The sequence below is a fragment of the Helicoverpa zea genome, chromosome 23 (genome assembly GCF_022581195.2).
Source record: "Helicoverpa zea isolate HzStark_Cry1AcR chromosome 23, ilHelZeax1.1, whole genome shotgun sequence".
Lineage (NCBI taxonomy): Eukaryota > Metazoa > Arthropoda > Insecta > Lepidoptera > Noctuidae > Helicoverpa > Helicoverpa zea.
Window position 1 is genome coordinate 9729104 of NC_061474.1, and position 20912 is coordinate 9750015.

The 20912-nt window shown below is 37.5% G+C and overlaps 2 protein-coding genes across 2 annotated transcripts; both read left to right on the forward strand.

Annotated features, from left to right (window-relative positions):
- The first annotated feature begins 2558 nt into the window (after window positions 1-2558).
- On the forward strand, window positions 2559-7678 carry LOC124641734 (cytochrome P450 4C1-like). Its single transcript, XM_047179901.1, has 9 exons — window positions 2559-2634; window positions 2681-2791; window positions 3357-3542; window positions 4356-4552; window positions 4976-5033; window positions 5164-5353; window positions 5819-5964; window positions 6850-7023; window positions 7469-7678. The coding sequence occupies exons 1-9, from the start codon at window positions 2559-2561 to the stop codon at window positions 7621-7623; spliced, it is 1293 nt and encodes a 430-aa protein (XP_047035857.1). The 3' UTR covers window positions 7624-7678.
- A 1053-nt stretch (window positions 7679-8731) lies between these two features.
- On the forward strand, window positions 8732-20480 carry LOC124642002 (cytochrome P450 4g15-like). The gene is made up of 10 exons (XM_047180291.1): window positions 8732-9140; window positions 9506-9595; window positions 12712-12825; window positions 13286-13471; window positions 14566-14762; window positions 14889-14946; window positions 15157-15346; window positions 16755-16903; window positions 19760-19933; window positions 20273-20480. The coding sequence occupies exons 1-10, from the start codon at window positions 8981-8983 to the stop codon at window positions 20425-20427; spliced, it is 1473 nt and encodes a 490-aa protein (XP_047036247.1). The 5' UTR covers window positions 8732-8980; the 3' UTR covers window positions 20428-20480.
- The last annotated feature ends 432 nt before the right edge of the window (window positions 20481-20912 follow it).

Genomic DNA, 20912 nt, shown 5'->3' on the forward strand with positions numbered 1-20912 from the left:
ATGTGGCCTTGGACGACAAAGCTTGGTCTCAAGCTACACTTCCCATCCGTATGGGAGGGCTTGGCGTCCGCAAAATTTCCAGTATTAGTTTACCGGCATTTATTTCCTCCGTCCATGGCACTGACAAATTGATCAGGAAAATCCTACCTATTACACTGATCAATTTTGAGGTGCCATGCCTGGCGGAGGCTATTAATGCTTGGAAAGTCACATGCCCGAATACTGATCTACCCGCCAACCCATCCTCCCAGAGACAGTGGGATGAGCCGCTCTGCAGAGTAATACGGAAAAATCTCATTGATACGTCAATTACTTCTGCGGAGCGAGCACGCCTACTGGCTGTGGGTGAATGGGAGTCAGGTCTTTGGCTTCACGCATTTCCGTCGGCAAACATAGGCACCATGTTTGACGACACCACTTTCAGACTCGCTGTCTGCCTGCGTCTGGGTGCTTCGTGCTGCACTCCTCACCGCTGCCACTGCGGGGAAGCTGTCAACAGCCTCGGTCACCACGGCTTATCGTGCAGTCGGACTGCGGGCCGCATACCACGACATGCGAATATCAACGACGTGATCCGTCGGGCTCTTGTTGCCGTCGGCGGCGCCAGCCGTACTTGAACCAAATGGTTTGGCACGCGACGATGGCAAGAGACCAGACGGCATGTCGCTATTTCCGTGGAAGATGGTTAGGACTTTAGTGTCGAACGCGACCTGCGTCGACACTCTTGCGCCATCCCATCTTCCTAGAACTGCATGTTGTGCTGGCTCCGCCGTTGCACAAGCAGAGGACCTCAAACGGCGCAAATATAGTAGCCTTATCGGGAATTACATGTTTGAGCCGTTTGGGGTTGAAACTCTCGGGCCGTGGGGTCCGAGTGCTCACGCGCTTGCGAAGGAAATTTCTAAGCGCCTTGTTGACACTTCTCGTGACCCAAGGGCTGGCTTTTATTTCGCACAGAGGTTGAGCATTGCCATCCAACGTGGCAATGCTGCCAGCCTTCTGGGTACATTACCCAGTGACAGCGATGAGGAGCAATTTTTTGATGCAATGTATTAGTTTTCAGTTGTATATATAAATTTATTTTTAATTTTTAAAATTAATGTAAATATTATGTAAATACTTCAAATAAAAATTCGAGTAACAGATTTATACTGATTGTTAGCAGCATTTTATTTTTACAAAAAGTTATTTCGATTTTAAGATTTTTTAAGCTTGTAAATAGAGGCGTTAGTTAATTTTAAGTTTTCAATAATGTAAAAATATTATGTGCAAGTAGGTGCATAAACAATTTAGTGACGCTTTAAGTTAAATAACCTATTAGGCTTGATTAGTCAACTTTTGATGGTATTTTTTTCAGATCAGTTTCGTTTATTGAAAGCTGTAACTTCAGGCAGCGCTGAAACGGGGGGAATAACTACCACCACCTTTGGGACAGAACGGTACTACTGTGAGTAATATTTTACGCAGTTTATTATGAGTAAATGTAAAATCCAAAAAATCAGCAATTTCCCATTGCCGAGTTGGATTTTTTGGCCGAGGTAAGTCAAAACATGAAAACCCGGGCTAGAAAGGCGAACGGGAATCAAATGGCTAACTTTAGAGCTGCAAATTAATTTGGCGAGAACTGCATAAAACTAATATCTACACTAATATAATAAAAAAGAAACATAACTTTATACACTCTTGCTATTATATTTTATCCCGGTATGGGCAGTAGTTCCCACGGGACGCGAAGAATAAAGTGAAAAGCATTAATTTCCGTACACACTATTTAGGTACCTATATTACTATGCTAAAAGCGAGGTAATATAAAATAGTCTGTATACTTTTAGCGTAGTAATACTACGCTTTTGAGTGCCTCGTTGGTCTAGTCGCAAGTGCGGCTGTTGAGCACGAGGTCTCGGGTTCGATTCCCGAGTCGGGCCGAAGTCGCTTTGTGGGCTTTAGAAGACTTTCACAAAGCAGTCCGGAGCCTGGAAGTTGGTGATGATACACCCGTGCACATAAATGTCTTAATAATGTCGTAATGTCTACCTGATCCCTCTCCAGTCGTGTCGGATTGCCGTCCCATCGGGTTATGAGAGTGAAGGAATAGTGAGTGCACTTGTGTCTGCGCAAATGTTTGTGCACTATAATATGTCCTGCGCTGTTGGCTAATCCCCTTGAAAAACTTAAACTTAAAAAGGAGCATAATTACTACGCTATTATTAAGTAAAACCTGTATGTAACTAAGTAATGGAATCTATGTGAACTAATTCAATCTTTCAAGGTTCATAGCAACAAGTTCATGAAAATTGGCAGCCCTATGTAAATCTCATGACAATGCAATTTATTACTGACTTGCCGTTTTCTCGCGGTTTTACCCGCGTTCCGTGGTAACTACTGCCCGTACCAGAATAAAATTTGCCTATGTTACTCGTGGATTATGAAGCTTACGAATGGTGAAAGAATTTTTAAAAACGGTCCAGTAGTTTTTGAGCCTATTCATTACAACCAAACAAACAAACAAACAAACAAAGTTTTCCTTTATAATATTAGTATAGACAACTAATCTGATGATGGAGCCGGAAGATATGATCTGGACCTTCATGATGGAACGTCGTATCATAGCTGAGTTTGGGCTTGTCAAAAAGGGTGTTTTTCTAGTGTTTTAAACTATTTATTTATTTTGTCTTTCCAGTTATAACTGATCCTCAAGACGCGGTGACAGCTGCTAACTCCTGCCTACAAAGACATTATGCATTTGACTTCTGCAAACCGTGGCTGGGCGATGGACTGTTAACGACTTCGGGTGTGTAAATAATTACTTAATTATCATAATTATGTAGATAATAATTATACGTAGAATGATGTTTACAATTGATCAGCGATTATAATTAACCTTACTAATATTTATTTGAGCTTATCAATACCTAATACATATTATAGAACTGGACGGTATTATTACATAAAAAATCAAATGCAAATTAGGTAGTGAGTAAATATCTGTTTTTTTTTTTTTTTAAGTTCTGTGTTTTTAAGTTCTCTGTTTATCAAAAAAAAATAGGGTTCTAAAAACTACCTCTTACCTGAAAAAGTCATTAAATTCAGAAAAATTAAAATATCAAACAAAATGTATGACACACATTACAAAGGTCAGATATTTAGCTTGTATAAGGCCGACTGAAAACTTTGATTGGAATCAAGACTCAAAAAACAACAATCGGATCAACTGTCGGCCGACTATTGAGTTTGCAGTGTGTGGATGCGCTTAATCTTAGATAACCCATCTAACGAGGAAGACTTTTGATCTAGAAACTAGTCAATACAAATAAATAACACACCATAAAAATGTCTATCATGCCTATTATTTTCAGCTGAAACATGGAAAGGTCATCGCAAGCTGCTGAGCCCAGCATTCAGCCTGCCTGTGATCCACGGCCTCCTAGAAGTATTCAACAGTCAGTCCAGGAAACTTCTGGAAGAAGTAGCCCCTCATGATGGAAAGGGCCCGTTTGATCATGACGTGTATTTGACTAAGAATGCTTTGGAAACTCTTTGTGGTGAGTAGTGTTTTTGTTGCTGACTGTATTTGGAGTTAATTTTACTTTTATATGTATGTTGTTCCTCGTGTAAGTCGTGGTGGCCTAGTGGGTAAAGGACCAACCTCTCAAGTATGAGGGCGCGGGTTCGATCCCAGGTCAGGCAAGTACCAATGCAACTTTTCTAAGTTTGTATGTACTTTCTAAGTATATCTTAGACACTATTGGCTGTGTTTCGGATGGCACGTTAAACTGTAGGTCCCGGCTGTCATTGAACATCCTTGGCAGTCGTTACGGGTAGTCAGAAGCCAGTAAGTCTGACACCAGTCAAACCAGGGGTATCGGGTTGCCCGGGTAACTGGGTTGAGGAGGTCAGATAGGCAGTCGCTTGTAAAGCACTGGAACTCAGCTGAATCCGGTTAGACTGGAAGCCGGCCGACCCCAACATGATTGGGAAAAAAGGCTCGGAGGATGATGTATGTTGTTCCTCGATTATTAGTTGGTCGAGTATTTAGATAACCGTCTCATCAAACTTTTTAGGCGGCTTATTCTGTCTGTTTCAATGGGCACGATACGACATACTGTTGAAATGCCCTATAAAACAAAATAAAAAAAATAATTATTGTAGTAAAAAGTTCCTAGGGTAATTATTTCTATATTGATAAGTTAAGATAAAAAAATACTCGTGTTTTTATAAAGAGCTCTAAATTTTCGTAACGATTTGAACTTCTTTCTGAATTAATGACTGAAAAAAGAATTGCCGAATTATTTTACTAGTGTAAATGTCAAACCGAAATACTAAGTTTTTTCACATTGTCTTTTATTACTTTTCAGTTGGCACTTTTGGAATAAACATAATAGATGACGAAAAATTTACTCAGAAATACATCAAATCTCTTTACGAGATTATTCCAATGGTAACAAGAAAATTTGTCGAAGTCTGGAGCCAGAGCGACTTTCTGTATAAACTCTCAGGACTTAAGGAGAAGGAAGATCAACTACTGGACACTTTACATTCTATGACGGATAAAGTATTTTTATTTTTTGGTTTATATAGTTTGTGCTTAAGTAACGGCAGATTTCTATAATCTAAGTTTCTCTTGCTTTAAGTCTCACTTGTACACACCTATATTTAGGGATCCCTAAGAGCATTTAGGGAACACATAATACGAATTTCGTTTTCACCAAAGTTTAACCTTTATTATTTGGGGAGCCCTTATTCTAAGTGACACTTAGAGAATCGTTAAGAGATTGTTGGTGAAAATGAGCATGAGACAATTAAATTCGAACATTCGCAAATCAATAGATTATAGAAATTCACTGTTAATGGCGTTGCTGAAGTACCGATTGCAAAGAGAGCCAAGATGCCATTAAACATTGTCAAACTGTAATGAAAATGAAATAGGAGAAAACTAATGACATAATTATGCTCAATTTCAATCAATATGTTACAGGTTTTACAAGAAAAAAAGCTTGCAAGAAAGGGGAATGAAATCAAAAAGGAAGTTACTGGTATTTTAAAGTCTTATTAATATTATATAGCTTGTATATCTGAATAACATCTGGCTAACTTTTGTCCGATAGCAAGAAGTAGTCTCTTCATGAAGCGGGTTATTCAGTCATTTTTATATTTTTCTTCCAGGAATAGAATACAGACCTTTCCTAGATCTGCTGTTAGACTTGTCAGAAAACGGAGATTTATCAGACCAGTACATCAGGGAAGAAACACAAACGATCATTGCATCAGGTTTCGAGACCACTTCAAACCAGTTGACATCCACTTTGGTGCTGTTAGGGGCTCATCCTGAGGTGCAAGAGAAAATGTACGAAGAGTAAGTAGATTTTGACGTGTTACGTTTTTCTGGAGAACTTCAAATTCAAAGTAGCTTTGTTGCTATTTGCTATTTTTGGCGATCGTTTTGAAAGCTAAAGTAGTTATTGAAAGGCAAACCGACTGACAATGGCGAGAAGAAATGAATAATTGCCCAAAAGGTTCACGAGGTCTGGCTTCTCTTGAGACAACTATACTTTATTAAATTGTAACGAAAAAGTCTCATCATAAGATATCGAATGTAATTAAGGATAGGATGGATTAGTTAGGAAATAGCTCATAAGTCACTAATCATCTTAGAACATTAAACAACCGGAGACGACATTGCCGTGCCTTTCACTTTGGCAGCCTTTTTCGCAAAGAGATTGTTGCTCTTAGATTTCCAGTACATTCATGTTCTTAGTTTCATAAGCACTGGTGTTTATAATATACATTAGTATGGACTAACTTTAATTCATCCTTACAGATTAATAGATGTACTTCAAGATCGAGACGTAGAAAAAGAAGATCTAAATAAACTGGTGTACACAAACGCTGTTATACTGGAGTCTCTGCGATTATTTCCAACAGTGCCTTGTTTACTGAGATGTGTGGACAAAGATGTAAAGCTAAGTAAGATATAAGTATTATGAACTAGACGAAAATGTTTGTCCTGATTTGAGGCATGGTTTTTAATTTGGTTTATGACATATTTATTTAACACTAGCCGTTCCCCGCGGTATTACCCGCGCCCGGTGTATTTTTTGCCGCTCTGGTACATGGTGAGCAGTAGCGTCTACCTACACTTGGTATTGGTATACTCATATAAGTTATGCTACCCTGGTACATGGTGAGCAGTTGCATCGAAATTTCGTTATTGGTATACTTTACTAAGGTGAATTATGCTGTCCTAGTACTTTACTTTTGTGGTTCTGCGGCATTCCGTAAGTTGGTTTTTGTCTAATCACTCCCGTCCCGGGAATCTTACTCGCAATTTTTTTTCCTTATTTGCTCACCGTTTAGACCTACCCTGGACTACGACAAACATTTTAAAACTAAAATCAGCTCAATCGGCCCAGCCGTTCTCGAGTTTTAGCGAGACTAACGAATAGCAATTCATTTATATATATATAGATTACCATTTAATGTCATGTTTAGAGTCTGTTTAGTTCTCATTGATAGCGATCAACATATTTTTGCGTATCTTTTTACAAGATGGTAAAAATTACCCACTACTAAAGCCTCTTATTTTGCTGACCCTAAGGTGAATAGATGTGGTTGTTCATGTGACGGGACGTGAGTTTCATTGCAATAGGTAATTATGTACCCATTGCCTAAAAAACTTTTTCATTAACCTTTAGAACACTGCGTGTCGTTGTAAAAATGGGGCCATTGTCCACTGTCATTAACAAGAGGCCTAATTCCTTCTCTGCATGAAAAGAGACTTGTGCCCTGTGGACAGTCTTTTTTTGGGAAAATCCCAGCCAAGTTAAAACTTGTTCTCTATTAAAATTTCAGAAAATTACACGATGCGTGCTGGTAGTTACTGCAGTATAACTCCTCTGGTAGTCAACGTGAACTCTCCTTGGAAAGCTGAAACAACACAGTTTGATCCCGAAAAATGGCTGAATGGTGAATACAAAAACAATTCGGAATTCGCTGGTTTTGGACTGGGGAAGAGAGGATGTATAGGTATGGACTGACTTTATTACTTTTAATTTTTTGATAGTCGATAAAGTTAAATTAACTAAACCAACATTTTGCCAATCACGTTAAATAAATTATCGCAAATGTAACTTTAAACAAAAATAACAAAGAATGAAACTTGTGAGATGATACTGTCTTATTCTTGTTTATGGAAGAATAAAACTTTCTAAGGCGATCACAAATAAAATTGGCATAAGGGCAGGAAGGAGGATGATTGTGATGTTGAACAAAAGTAGGTACATCAATAGTATTAATATTGAACCATATAGTATTACAATGTATATTTGGATGTTTATAAATTGTTCACTTGGACCTATCTGTTAAAGAAGTCAGTACAGTATATAAATAGAGATAAAAAAAACTCTTTAACGAGCGTAACAAATTATGTAAGTAATTACGTTTTACAACAATTTACTTTGTTTAATTACAGGGAAAACATACGCAATGACGATGATGAAGGTGGTACTATCGCACTTCATACGCCGGTACCGAGTACAAGCTGACATGAGTCAGGTTCGAGTCAAGTTCGAGTTCCTATTGAAACCTGTGTCAGGACATGAGATCAGGATTCAACGAAGAATTTGAGACAATTATCCTGTATTTATACTGTGTTCAAACCAAACTAACTGTCAGCCGCCGAATGAGCGAATGTTACGTAGTTAAATGTATTCCCTTACATATTCACTTTTTCGTTTCGCGCGAAGTTACGTTGTGCGTAATATGCACAGATGCTGACATTCGGCGGCTGACAGTCATTTTGGTTTGAATGCAGACATAATATAATATACTATTTATTTTCCTAATATAAGTGTTTATTAATTATACAAATAAACTATGTATGTCGTGTTGTATTTTCATTCTGATGTATTAAATACCTTAAGAATATAAGTTAGTCTGAAATGGCCAATGCGTGCTGAACAATTATAGTTTTTCATGCGTATATACCGCGGTATGAGATGACAACTGAGCCCTGCAATGGGACAATAAAAAGGTTGAATGATGAGAATGCAATTATAAAAAAATAATAGTTTTTTTTAACAAAAAACATAAGAAAAAATAGCCTATTAAAGGTTCTTAATGTAACCTTGTATTACTTTCCCACGTCAAAAAAAGGAATATTTATACCTATTGTGTTGAATGTTCCGTTGTCACAGTGGTTGCAATCGTGACATGCATGTGGTCCGGGTTTGCTTCCTGGGTCAGGTCGAAATCGATTTGTGTGGTTTAGAAACAATCACAAAACAGCCTGCAGTCTGGAAGTTGGTGGTTACACCCTCGTGCCTGTGAGGGCACATAAAGCCAGCGTCCCCGAATGCTACTCAGTAGCAGTCGTTGTTATAATTCTATGTCAGAGGCCGTCAACTCTGACACTAGGGCCTATTAGTTGATTAAACCTGCACCTCACTCAATAAGAACAAGACCTATTTTATGTTTATTCTGACTACACAGAACCCAAAAAGTTTTTTTATGACAATTACTAAATAAATTCGCGTTCAAACATAACTAAGTGTAATAATGTTTCACACTACACAAAAGTACGCACTTTATGGTCGTTGGCACTTACAAAATGGTCTTTTACAAAACAAGAACAATTTGTTATCCTTAACGACTTAATAGCAAATGACCTAAGGTACCTTTTCCAGTGGTTTGACACATACATACATAGTTTCGTCCATTCTGTCCTTGGATAGTTAGCTGACTTGTCAAAGCGTTTTCCTTCATGTATCAGAAAGCACGTGAAACCGGGAGACTAGTAGTTATTTCATTTTTATCTTTGACATTGTAAAAAAATCTTTCAGTAACCAAATAACTAAGTTGGGATTACATAAGTATTAGTTACGATAAAAAAATTCTGAACCATCTTTCCAAAACTGTAATTTTTCTTAATTTTTAAACGTTTTTTTTTTTTTCAAAAAAGTGTGACCAAAAATAGTGTATCACAATGCTGACTGGCATCTTGTCTGTTTGCGTGTTGTGCCTAGTTTGGCTTACATTGAAGGGTTGGAGGCAAGCTCGCTCCAGTGAATACAAGTTTCCACCCGCAATGGATGGCGAACTACCCATCATTGGTCACATGCATATTGTTATTTATTATGTCACAAGTGAGTATTTATGGATATGTTTACTTGTATTGGAGATGAAAAAAATGTTGGTTTTTCTTTGATTTGTAATATAATAAAGAGGAAACTTTTTCATTTGTTTGCACCCAAAAGGCTTCGAATTAACACAACCAATTTGAAAAAAATGTTACTGTTGAAAAGCTACACTCTTTCCTAGTAACATTAAGCTAAATTGTATCCCAGTACGGTGAAACCGCGGGAAAACGGCTATGACTTGATAAATATGGCTATGATAATATAATCAACGTGGTGCGACTGGTATTTATTTGAAAACTGATTTTAAAGCTTCAGGGCTTTTGAAAGAAATTTATTACTCACAAATCAATTGCACTCATTTGTTTCCCCAGATATCTACAAGTTTATGAAGACCTTGAGTGATGAATGCGCTAAGAAAGGAGGTGTCATGTATGGCAAATTCGGCAGCGAACTGTATTATTGTAAGTAACCTTAATAGTACCAGTACACTGCAGATTTTTATGTCAGCCGACAGATTAATCGGGCGCTTAAAAAGTACGAATATATATGTATGCGTAATATACATAATCAGGTTCATAATCAGGTATTTGACCGGTATCAGATCAGCTAAAAACTTTGACCGAATTCACGATTTTCTTAACGACTGTTCCGACTGTTTCGACTGTTTAGTCTGCAATGTAGAAGTAAAAGTAAAAGGCATGTTTGATGAATAAAGTGTAGCACAAACGGAACAAAAAAGTCCTGTTAGACCTATCAATGCAGCACCAATGTATTTTTTATCAGGTGCCTTGTTTATATTCAGGCTTAAGAGGACGAATTGGAATTTTTGGCGCCAAGGATTTCAATTTTTCTCAGTAAATACAAAACGGATCAAAATACAACTTGGTTACCTGAAAGTTCATGATATAAATTTTATTTTGTTGGACGTAGAAACATGATTAGGTAACTTTTATAACAGAGAAAATATATCAAACATACCTCTTTTTAAAAAGAGATTCACATATTATGGGCAAACGGGACCGATTTAAGCCTCTTAACTTTTTTAGTAGTTGAGTATATACATACTCTTTAAAATTGTGGAAGGAATTTTTATCAAATTATCATTTCTAAATAATAAAATTACAAAACCATTTTGTCGCTTACGACTTTTAGTTATAAGCTAGAGCGCGTATTGTTATCCTCGCCCCGCTCAGACGCTCCGACCCCTTTTGGCGCCTTAGATGCGCGTGCCGGTTATGGAATTATTGTTGACCAATTCCTCGCCTTAATTGTGACAACCAGTCTTAACAAGTGGCCCAAGCAATTGGGTCAAGGAGGTTAGATATTATAAGCAGTCTCTAGTCAAACTTGTATTTTTACATATTCAGGCTCAAAAGGGCGTAAATATCCTTTCATAAAAATGCCAAAATAATTGCTTGTCTGTCGGACTTTGACCTTTCCTTGTCAAGAGCCTGAGAAAGGATAAAAAGTAAGGATATAAAAAAGTATTTAGTTGCATCATTGATGCACAATATAGGCCAGTGACTAAATTTACCTTTTGAAGGGAGATATACGGTTTTAAGTGGACATATTCAGTTACAATTATACAAGTTTTGGTTTTCATGAGCTTAAAAACCATTAAGTAATAGAAGCTGGGAAGTGGTTTCTCGCCAATTTTTCTCTTTAGCCACAAAACTAGGAAGTAGTGAAAGTAGTATGAAGTAATTTTGACGTGGAATAGTGCTAAAAACTAGCCTACTTTCAATAAAGGTACAGTTACACATGCTAGTTAGTAGCACGAAAGCATGCTACTTTTGAGCAGTTGCTACTTAGTGGTACGTGTGTCGAAACATTGCTAATAATTAGGGCTGCCATCCGTCCGGGTTTCCCCGGATTTGTCCTCGTTTCGAGGCCGTCCGGGGGCCGTCCGGGCGGGGTTTCGAGAAGTGTCCGGGTTTTCATGTAAGGACGCACCTCATTGGATTTAAGTATATGTTAATAGTAAATGGATTACAAATTAGATATTATTTTGTTTAAAAAAATCGTACTCGTTCGGGGAAAAAATGCGATTTGTTACGCCAAATGTCCGGGTTTTTTAATGTTCGTCCGGGTTTGGCGAAATTTGAGATGGCAGCCCTACTAATAATGAGCATGCTAGTTTCGAGTTTGCTCGAAAATTGACGGCCGTGCGATTATTGGGCATGCTACCTGCAGCGCGGGTGGAAGGGGGCGTGCTTATAGCGTGTGTGAACAGATTTGCTTATTGAGCATGCTAGTATCGATCAGTCGTCAGCAGCAGGTGCGCGTGCACAATTTCGCGCTAAAAATGTCTCGCTGGAGCCATGTTCTTTCTATCTGAGAGAAGTTTTCGGACGCATTGCAACGCTACCAAAAGAATAATTCTATTCAACTCCATACGAATGGCTGTTTGATTGTCCATGGTTTTGTTTGAACTGACAGTAAGCACGCTATAAAATTTCATGTGTACCAAAGTGTTTGCTTTGAGCATACTCTTTCAGAAGCATACTTAAAACTAGCATGCTTATATCTAGCAAATGTAGACAAGTGCAGAGTATGCTCGAAACAAGTATGCTAATGAGCATACTAAAAAGCATGCTACTAACTAGCATGTGTAACTGTACCTTAAAGGTTTTTGACTTTGACTATGACTTAACTTTGCCGCACGTTGTAGTGATAAATCCCGGAGATTGTCCGGCTATTGAACACTGACGTACTATAGTGTACGTGGTATCATAAAACCCACGATAATTGCCTGCCCTTGATTTAGTACAATAATGTTTTGTACTTATTTGTGCCATAAACATTTTGCGATACAGGCTTAAAATAAACAAAAATATATTATACAAGGTGTTGATTTGCATTTGTGCCATACGTCAGGAGGAGGACATAAAATACCTAAATAATCGATTGGAATTACAGTTGACGGGAAATAGCTAATATGCACTGCTTTTTTTGTCATTGTAATGTCGTAGTATTTCAGAAGTTATCCAATTTTATGAATGAAATTTATGAATAATCGTTGCGTATGCTTTGTGTTTGCGTTTGTGTGAGGGCGCAGCACGGTTTTAAGCCCAGTAACACACGCGCTAAGTTTAAATGAGGCTAGATGACATTTACGGAATTCCGAAAAAAAATTAAAGAAAAAAAATTACGTACCAATTTTTTTATTGATTTGGGTCGAGAATCATTAGCATAATTACCTCCTTGAATATGGCACGGATGCAAATCAGCAGCTTGTATATTATTTTATTTAAATTTAATTAAACAAAACCATAATCTTTTTTTGAGCTAAAATTAAAATCTCTGACATTGCTCTCGAACACATGACCTCCAAGTTACAAGATTCTTGGTAAGACAGGTTTCAGACTTTCAAACTGTCTACCCGTAACACTTCTAAGGTTAATTTCACCGGCACTCGTGTACCTATGTGATCGATGATTTAAATGACCACTCTATTTTTCTATGAACCTAGAATGTCCTTTTCCTAAACTTTTTTGACCTGTTTTGTTTGAAAAATCGATTAAATTATTCCATCTATTATAATGGCATCTCTTACATTTATCATGTTTGTTTTCAGTCATAACCGATCCTCAGGATAGTTTGACAGCGGCCAGTGCGTGTCTGAATAGGCATTATGCCTACAATTTAGCTGAAGTTTGGCTGGGAAATAATAGTCTGGTGCTTTCTGGAGGTTTGTTAATTTGTATCTATTTATTTTTTAGGGCTGAGGTTTTTTCTTCTTATATTTAGAGGAAACACTACTGAAGTTGTGTAGCTTTACTTATTTAATTTCCGAGGCAAGGACACGCGGGTCAGCGCTGAAAACCAGCGCTGTTGTCTCGTGCCTGCGTGCGCGAGGCACAGCATTTATGCTGAGCGCTGTCCCTTTTTCGCAAGGTGGCGCAAATGCAGCGTATTTAAATGTCTGTTTGTTCTGTTATTAGTTTTATTTGTTTTATTGCTTTTGCGTCGTTTGCGATAATAAACGGTTTTTCTTTCTGTCTTTTCTTTCTTTCTTTAGTTTTTACCCTTCACCTAAACTTGAATCAACGTGACCTGATATTCTTGGTGCACTTGATTGCACGCTCACTTTGTGTAGATCATACATAGACGATGGGTAAACAAGTTGTTAAATTTCATGTTTCTTTCAGGAGAAACATGGAGAAATCGCCGCAAGTTGCTGAACCCAGCTTTCAGTTTGCCAGTGATCCATGGCTTCTTAGACGTGTTTAACAGTCAGGCCAAGAAACTGCTTAATGAATTTGAGCCTTATGTTGGCAAAGGGAAATTCGATCACAGCGTGTATTTTCTCAAAACTTCATCAGAAACACTTTGTGGTAAGTTAGTTTTATATCCGATGATTGTAGCTTTCTTCTTCTTCTTCCTCCTGCCCTGTTCCCAATTTTATTTAGGGTTGGGATCGGCGCAATATGTCATCTTCTTCCAGTTTCCCCTGTCACTCGTCATCCTGACACTCACTCCCTTCCTGTCATCTTTCAGGCAATCCATCCATCTTTTACTAGGTCTTCCTCTTCCTCTCCATCCATCTACATTTATACTTAGCACACACTTTGTTGCATGCATATCATCCATTGTAGCTTCCTATATGTGTCATTTAATATAGTCTGTTCTCGAAGTTGTTCGGAAATATGTATACCTCGGGCAGACATTGCAGTTAGGTAGAAACAACTTTGAGGACGAGGTGAATAGGAGAATTCAGTTGGGTTGGGCTGCATTTGGGAAGCTACGTCGAGTCCTAACATCGTCGATCCCACAGTGCCTAAAGACAAAAGTCTTCAATCAGTGCGTCCTACCTGTCATGACTTACGGAGCCGAAACGTGGACACTGACGGTACGGCTAGTCCACAAGTTTAAAGTCGCTCAGCGGGCTATGGAAAGAGCTATGCTTGGCATTTCTCTGAGGGATCGCATCAGAAATGAGGTAATCCGTCAGAGAACCAAAGTCATCGACATAGCCCACCGCATCAGCAAGCTGAAGTGGCAGTGGGCTGGCCATATTAGCCGAAGAACCGATAACCGTTGGGGTAAACAAGTTCTAGAGTGGAGACCACGCCTCGGCAAACGTAGTGTAGGACGTCCTCAGGTACGGTGGAGTGATGACTTGCGCAAGACGGCTGGCAGGAGCTGGATGCGAGCAGCCGAAAATCGATCTCAGTGGCGTGCACTTGAAGAGGCCTATGTCCAGCAGTGGACTGCTATAGGCTGATGATGAATATATTCTGTCTGGAGCTATATGGTTTACTTTATTTGACTTTGTATTCATGTACATCAAGTACATATTTCGAATCTGTGTGAGAAGAGGCCTGTACCCAGTAGTAGGATGGTAAAAAGGCTCATGAAAATGTTGATGATGATGAAGAAGCCTTTTATATTGCTTTCAAAATGGCTGATAATAAATTTCTGTTTTCAGTTGGAACATTTGGAATAAATCCAAAAGAAGCCGCAGAGTTTACCGAGAAATACGAAAAAGCGCTTTTTGAATTAATAAGACTCCTTATAAAGAAGTTCCTAAGGTTTTGGCTGCAGAATAGATTGGTATACAAATTATTTGGATTGAAGAAGAAGGAAGATGAATTAGTTCATACTTTACACTCAATGTCTGAAAAAGTAAGTGAAACCATGTATTTTTGGGCGACCTTAAGTTCAAAATTATGGAGAGAATTTAAAATTCATATATTTTTTAAAGTGGTATCTCAAGTTAAGTGTTAAAACATGAGACTTTTTGCCTTGCAGGTATTACAAGAGAAACTCCATGATAGAAAGAATAAAGTTCTAAAAACACAAACGAATGGTATGTATGATTATATCCTATTAAATATATTAAAGTATATTCATTCTTGTATATAAGTTAAGTCATAATAAAATGGTATCATGAAATATTGCTGCTCCTCATTTCCTCAAGTATATTATAATAAGAAGGATGAAGAGTGTTATGAGTTTCCAAAATAATATTAGATATTAATATGGCTAGAAAATAATTTTGCTTAATTCTTATTTTCAGGTACAGGATACAGACCTTTCTTAGATTTAATTTTAGACCTGTCAGAGAATGGTGCACTGACTGACAGGGAAATTAGAGAAGAAACTGACACTATCATATTCACTGGAATCGAATCCACGTCCAACCAGTTGACGTACATTCTCTTGCTACTGGGAGCTCATCCAGACATACAAGAGAAAATGTATGAAGAGTAAGTTGAGTTTGAATACTGTAATGTGAACATCTAAAGATTACTAGACTAATATAATGTTAAGAAAAAGCGTTAATTTCCGCGAGAACAATAAATCAAGGCTCGGACGTTGTACTACTTTCATGCATACCGACCGCTCAACTCGACGAGTCAACATCTCCTGAGGGTGCCCAGTGAAGGAGCGAAACACATGTCGAGTACCTATAGCTTCGGTTGCTTGGCAGCTGTCTTCTTGCTGCATGTGCCTCATTCCATAATTCATCTACTAATGTCAAAGGCGTAATGTTAAGTTTTGATTTCATGTAGAATAGATCTATCATAGGTTCGCATCCAACTTCAATAGCTAGGCTTACGGTTCCAAGAAGGAGATCCATTGGAAAACCAGCAAGAAACCCCAATTACATTTTATTTATTTATTCCTTTACAGGCCTTAATTAGGCCAATAAAAATGCAATAAAAATATAAAAAATAAAGTGCTTAGAAACTAATGCATATAAAGATTATTACATATAATAGGTCAATACTATAACATAGTAGGTACATATGTAGTAACTTTATAACTAAAATAAATACTTGACTACAGCGGTGTCGCACTGCAAAAAATTAATGTCTATAAAAATATCTCTATCATGCAAGGTGATTTTAACATTCACCTGTGGGCTATATTTATTTATAGCAAATTTTTAAAACGATTTTTCTCTTGATTATTGACAGTCCAAGAGGAGGCCATAATTATTTAGGGGACGACGCAACGTCTCTTTAAAAATCTTTTCGTGTCTGACAAACTATATAACAAAATATGTTTAAGTAGCAATAAAACAACATAATTTAAAACGTAGGTATCTCCACAATCACCTTATTGTGATAATTAAGAAAGAGACACATGTTTTTACCACCAAGGCCGATTCACATAGGCCCAGAATTTGTTTTGTCATTTTCGCCACTACGTAAATCAAACCAGTTGTTCAAAACACATAAGTATGTAGATTATAAGTTTATTTTGTTGGTTGTTTGGCTTATCTGGGCAACTGGGTTGAGGAGGTCAGATAGGTAGTCAAACAACTCAAAAAATTACCTTATAAACCACTAGCTTCCGCCTGCGGCTTCGCCCGCGTAGAGTTCGGTTATATCGCGTTTCCAAGAGAATTCTTCAAAAGTCCAGGATAAAAACTATCCTAAGTTCTTTCTCAAAGTCAACTCTATTTCTGTACCAAATTTTATTAAAATCAGTTCAGTGGTTTAGACGCGAAAGCGTAACAGACAGACAGAGAGACAGAGTTTATTCACATTTATAATTAGTAGGGATTAGTAATCCACTGCATCTAGTTAGACTCCCTGTCTAACCAGATGCAGCATAGTTGGAAAAATGGCTCGGGAGACGATAATGAAGTTTATTGTTTTGTTTCAGAGTTTTAGATATTGTAGGAGCAGAAAGGGATGTCGTAAAGGACGATTTGAACAAACTGGTTTACACAAATGCAGTGATAATGGAGTCATTGAGAGTACTTCCAACTGTACCTCTCATACTTAGGAGTGTTGGCCAGGATGTTAAACTAAGTAAGGATCTTAACACATGAAGTAAAAAAGAAGCGTAATTAGCACCCGAGAATTACTTAAGTAGTAAATAGACAATAGATATTAATTTTGAGAATTTAATTATGGTATTTCCAAAATACTTGTTGATTATGATATGACTCATGCTCATTACTGTACTCTGTTATGTAAGACTAGCTGTTGCCCGCAACTTCGTCTGCGTGGGCAATATAGAATCGTCAAAATACTACATAAGTGCATTTTTTTACGTGACAGTATAATTAGGATTACCACTTAGCAGTCGCATAGATTCATTGATCAAGGTTGTGTTGTGGATGTGACCATTTATCTAAACAAAAGAAGTAAAGTTTGTGACGTTGTGGAAATCTCTGGATCTAGTCAGCCAATTTGGAAAATTATTACGTATGGTGCGTAAGTAATTCTCACAGAAAACAGCTATAATCTATGTATATATATGCTGTGAGTCTGACAAAGCTGTCATTTGTACATTTTCTGCAGCTGCTGCGACTAATCAGAATCCAGAAAGTCTGTCAGTCTTACCATGGATAACGACTTGTGTAGTTGACTGGATTGAAGAGATCAGATAGGTAGTCGCTCCAAGCAAAATATTGGTACTCGGACAGATTCGGAGACTGGAAGTATACCAACATAGTTGGGGAATAGCTGGATGGATGATGACATGAGTCATCATCATTAGCAGGCGCATAGGGTAGGATAGTTTCACTACAGGGGAGAAACTCTTGTATGACGGGGATCTTCTGTGCACTCACTCACTATGTTAAGGCGGGGCTCCACTGAAATGTTTGCATTAGTTCACGAATAGGCAAAATATACGTGTATCTGTGAGAGTCCACTTCATGAATTCGTACTTGAAGCCCGCAGTTTTGCCAAGATTTTCAAAATGTACGCTCGCAATTTGTCACTTCTTGGTGGAGCCAGCAAATCAAAAGAAACATAAGTGTTGTATACTGTGCGTCACTACCGCACACCGGGAAAATTTCGCCTTTATGTAAGTATACCACAAACGATCGCTCTCTTGCGGAGGCCGTTTAAATACCATATTTTGTGTCACACGTAAACAGGACAGTAAGTATCCACTGAAACACTTTCAAAGATCTGATGAACGAACTAATCAGACCTGACTTGGTCACCTCGAGCCAATCAGAGCTTTATGAAGCGATCATTCGCTTTGGCTCCTACTGTAATTGTGGTTTCTGAAAATGTATTCACTCATTCAACGATGAATGTAATTCTAAAGGTACTATTAAGAACACTTGCCTAGCGCAAAAGCTGTCGTTGGCACGCCGACGCTTTCGAATAGGATAACATTGGTTGCATGCTGGATTTCGATAGGATATAGGTGGATAGGATTTGCAACAGAAAACAATTCTGTCTTTGTAATTGAATGATAACAAACGTAGTTTTATATAAAAGGTGTTTTTTAGATTTGGCTCGGGTCTTACTGAGACTGTTCGTAATCGTGAACAGTGTATTTCCGATCAGAAGTTGAAAGTAAGTACCTACCTATGTCTCTGGTATGCGTCGCGTAATTTGTACGTTTTCAGAGGCGATAAAGCATTTTACGTGCGCATGGTATTACATCGAGAAAGCTCCCATTTCTTATCTGCACTTTGTATCTGGGCTCGTTTTTAAAGCTACAGAAGCCTACATTACCTCACGCTTAGCAGCGCTTGCGAGAGATAGATCCTCCTTTCTTCTAGGATTAAGTGTATATATTTTGCATCACAAAAAAATAATGAAGGTAAACTAAACTATGTTTATGAAAAAATGCACAACTCCATCTTTGATTTTATATTATTATTAATTGTTCCACTAATGTCATCATTTTTACATTAATGTTCAAAAAACAATTTAGATGGCACCGTTTTAAATTTGGCTAAGAACTATTAATTTTCTTTTCATCAAGGTAATAATTATAGTTGGATTTTGATGTGGCACGGCAAACTGACAAACACTATTGAAATGTCTATCGAAAAATTACACCCCCTGTTTAAAATAAGTAAATTACGGAAAATGCACAACTCCATCTATGTAAATGGTAATTAATTGTTATTTACCACCTCGCTCCTTTGACAAATTTAATGTATTTTATTTACCACAGATGGAGCTACCACAAATTTTATGAAAATTGAGTTTAGCCAAGATTAACCTTGGCTAAACTCAATTTTCATAAAATTTTATTTTTCTTTCGAAGTTTTTTTATAAAGGTGTGATTTTCTGTGTAAAGATTGATAAAAAGCCGATCAACTAATATAAGTACAACATTCAAATGTATAGCTTTCAAATTTTTTCAAAGATTGCGTGTCGTAATATTTTCCTTCTTGAATACTTAATATAATCATATCTTTTGATATAGTGAATCGATTTCGATGAAACAAAAACTAAGTAATACCTCAAGTTACGTAGAATTTTTGTATATAAGCATTGTCTGCATTGAATTCGTAGATTTTACGTGAATCGCGCACAAACAAACAGATAAACAAACAAAAATGACAAAAATGATGGAAATGGGTTCTGCTAGTTATCCTTTAACATGCTGGCTATTTTTTTCTCAATTTCCTCAATGTACAAAAATTACTCCTCTACAAATTTATTATATGTATAGATTTCACCAAAAAACATTGACAAAAAAAATTTACACGTACGTACAAAGGTTACAATATCGCGGACATTTTCCTATAGCGATTAGATACATTTAAGTACATTACTACACAACGATGGAATGTAGATAAGAAAGTCAATGGCCAGTCAATGGGATAGTAAAAAGGCTGATGATGATCCTAACATCAATTGTATATTTTTGCCCTTTTAACTTTGTTTATTGTACTCTGATTTCAGAAAACTACACAATGCGTGCTGGCAGTCACTGTCTCATATTTCCTCTGATGCCTAACGTTAAATCTACCAGCGGCACGGAAAGTGATCAGTTCAGACCAGAAAGATGGCTGAATGCTGACTCCAAAACACAACAGGAATTTGCTGGTTTCGGATTAGGAAAACGAGCCTGTTTAGGTATTGAAACAAAAATGTTGTTTGGCCTTCTTGATCTTTATATTACCTAGTCAGGATTAAAGCAAAAAGCACCCTGCTTATTTATTGGGAAAGCCACATTAATAAATTTTCAGCAGTTTATCATCTGTCTAACCTTTTTCTAATTAAGTTAGGGTCAGCTTCCATAAAGCAACTGCCTATGTAAATTCCTTAACCCAGTTACCTTGCCTGGGCAAAAAGAGACAAAAGTAGATGTGGTGGATTCGTTTTCTAAAATATAAACTGGTAAACGGCCATTATTTGATGCTCAATTTCTATGTATAGGTAACTGTTGTAAATTAGTTAACTCTTTTGTTTCAGGTAGAACATACGCGATAGTAATGATGAAAGTGGTACTAGCTCACTTCATACGTCGGTACCGAGTGCGAGCTGACATGAGTCAGCTACAGCTGTCTGCAGACTTCGCGATGAAACCTGTATCTGGTCACGAGATCAGTATTGAACGAAGAACTTAAATAAATATTGTATTTTTACTTTTTTTGGTATGAGTAAACGGATTTTTAGATTTTTATTTAGTTTTATTTGTTGCCTGTTTGAAAAAGTTTTAGGCATCCAGTTTGGGGTCATCCAGAGAACTCCTAGTTTTAAGGTACTTCAATTATTTTCGCCTGCTACCACGACCAACGGAGTTATGATTTAAGAACCCTTATATATTCGAGTTAAAACATAGACGCGACGATAGCTATGAAGGTGATCATCATCTTACGAGCCTTTTTCCCAACTATGTTGGGGTTGGCTTCCAGTCTAACCTCAATAGCTATGAAGGCGATGCTACCTCATTTTCTAAGCTACCAATCCTTCTCGATTTAAATTATCCCTCTTTTCAAAACGCACGTACGACATTAGATCTGAATGAGAACCAGGAGACAGATATAAGGTAAATTTTCGGTTATCGGAAGAAATCCTCTCGGAACATGGCGTTTTAAACCAGAAATAAAAC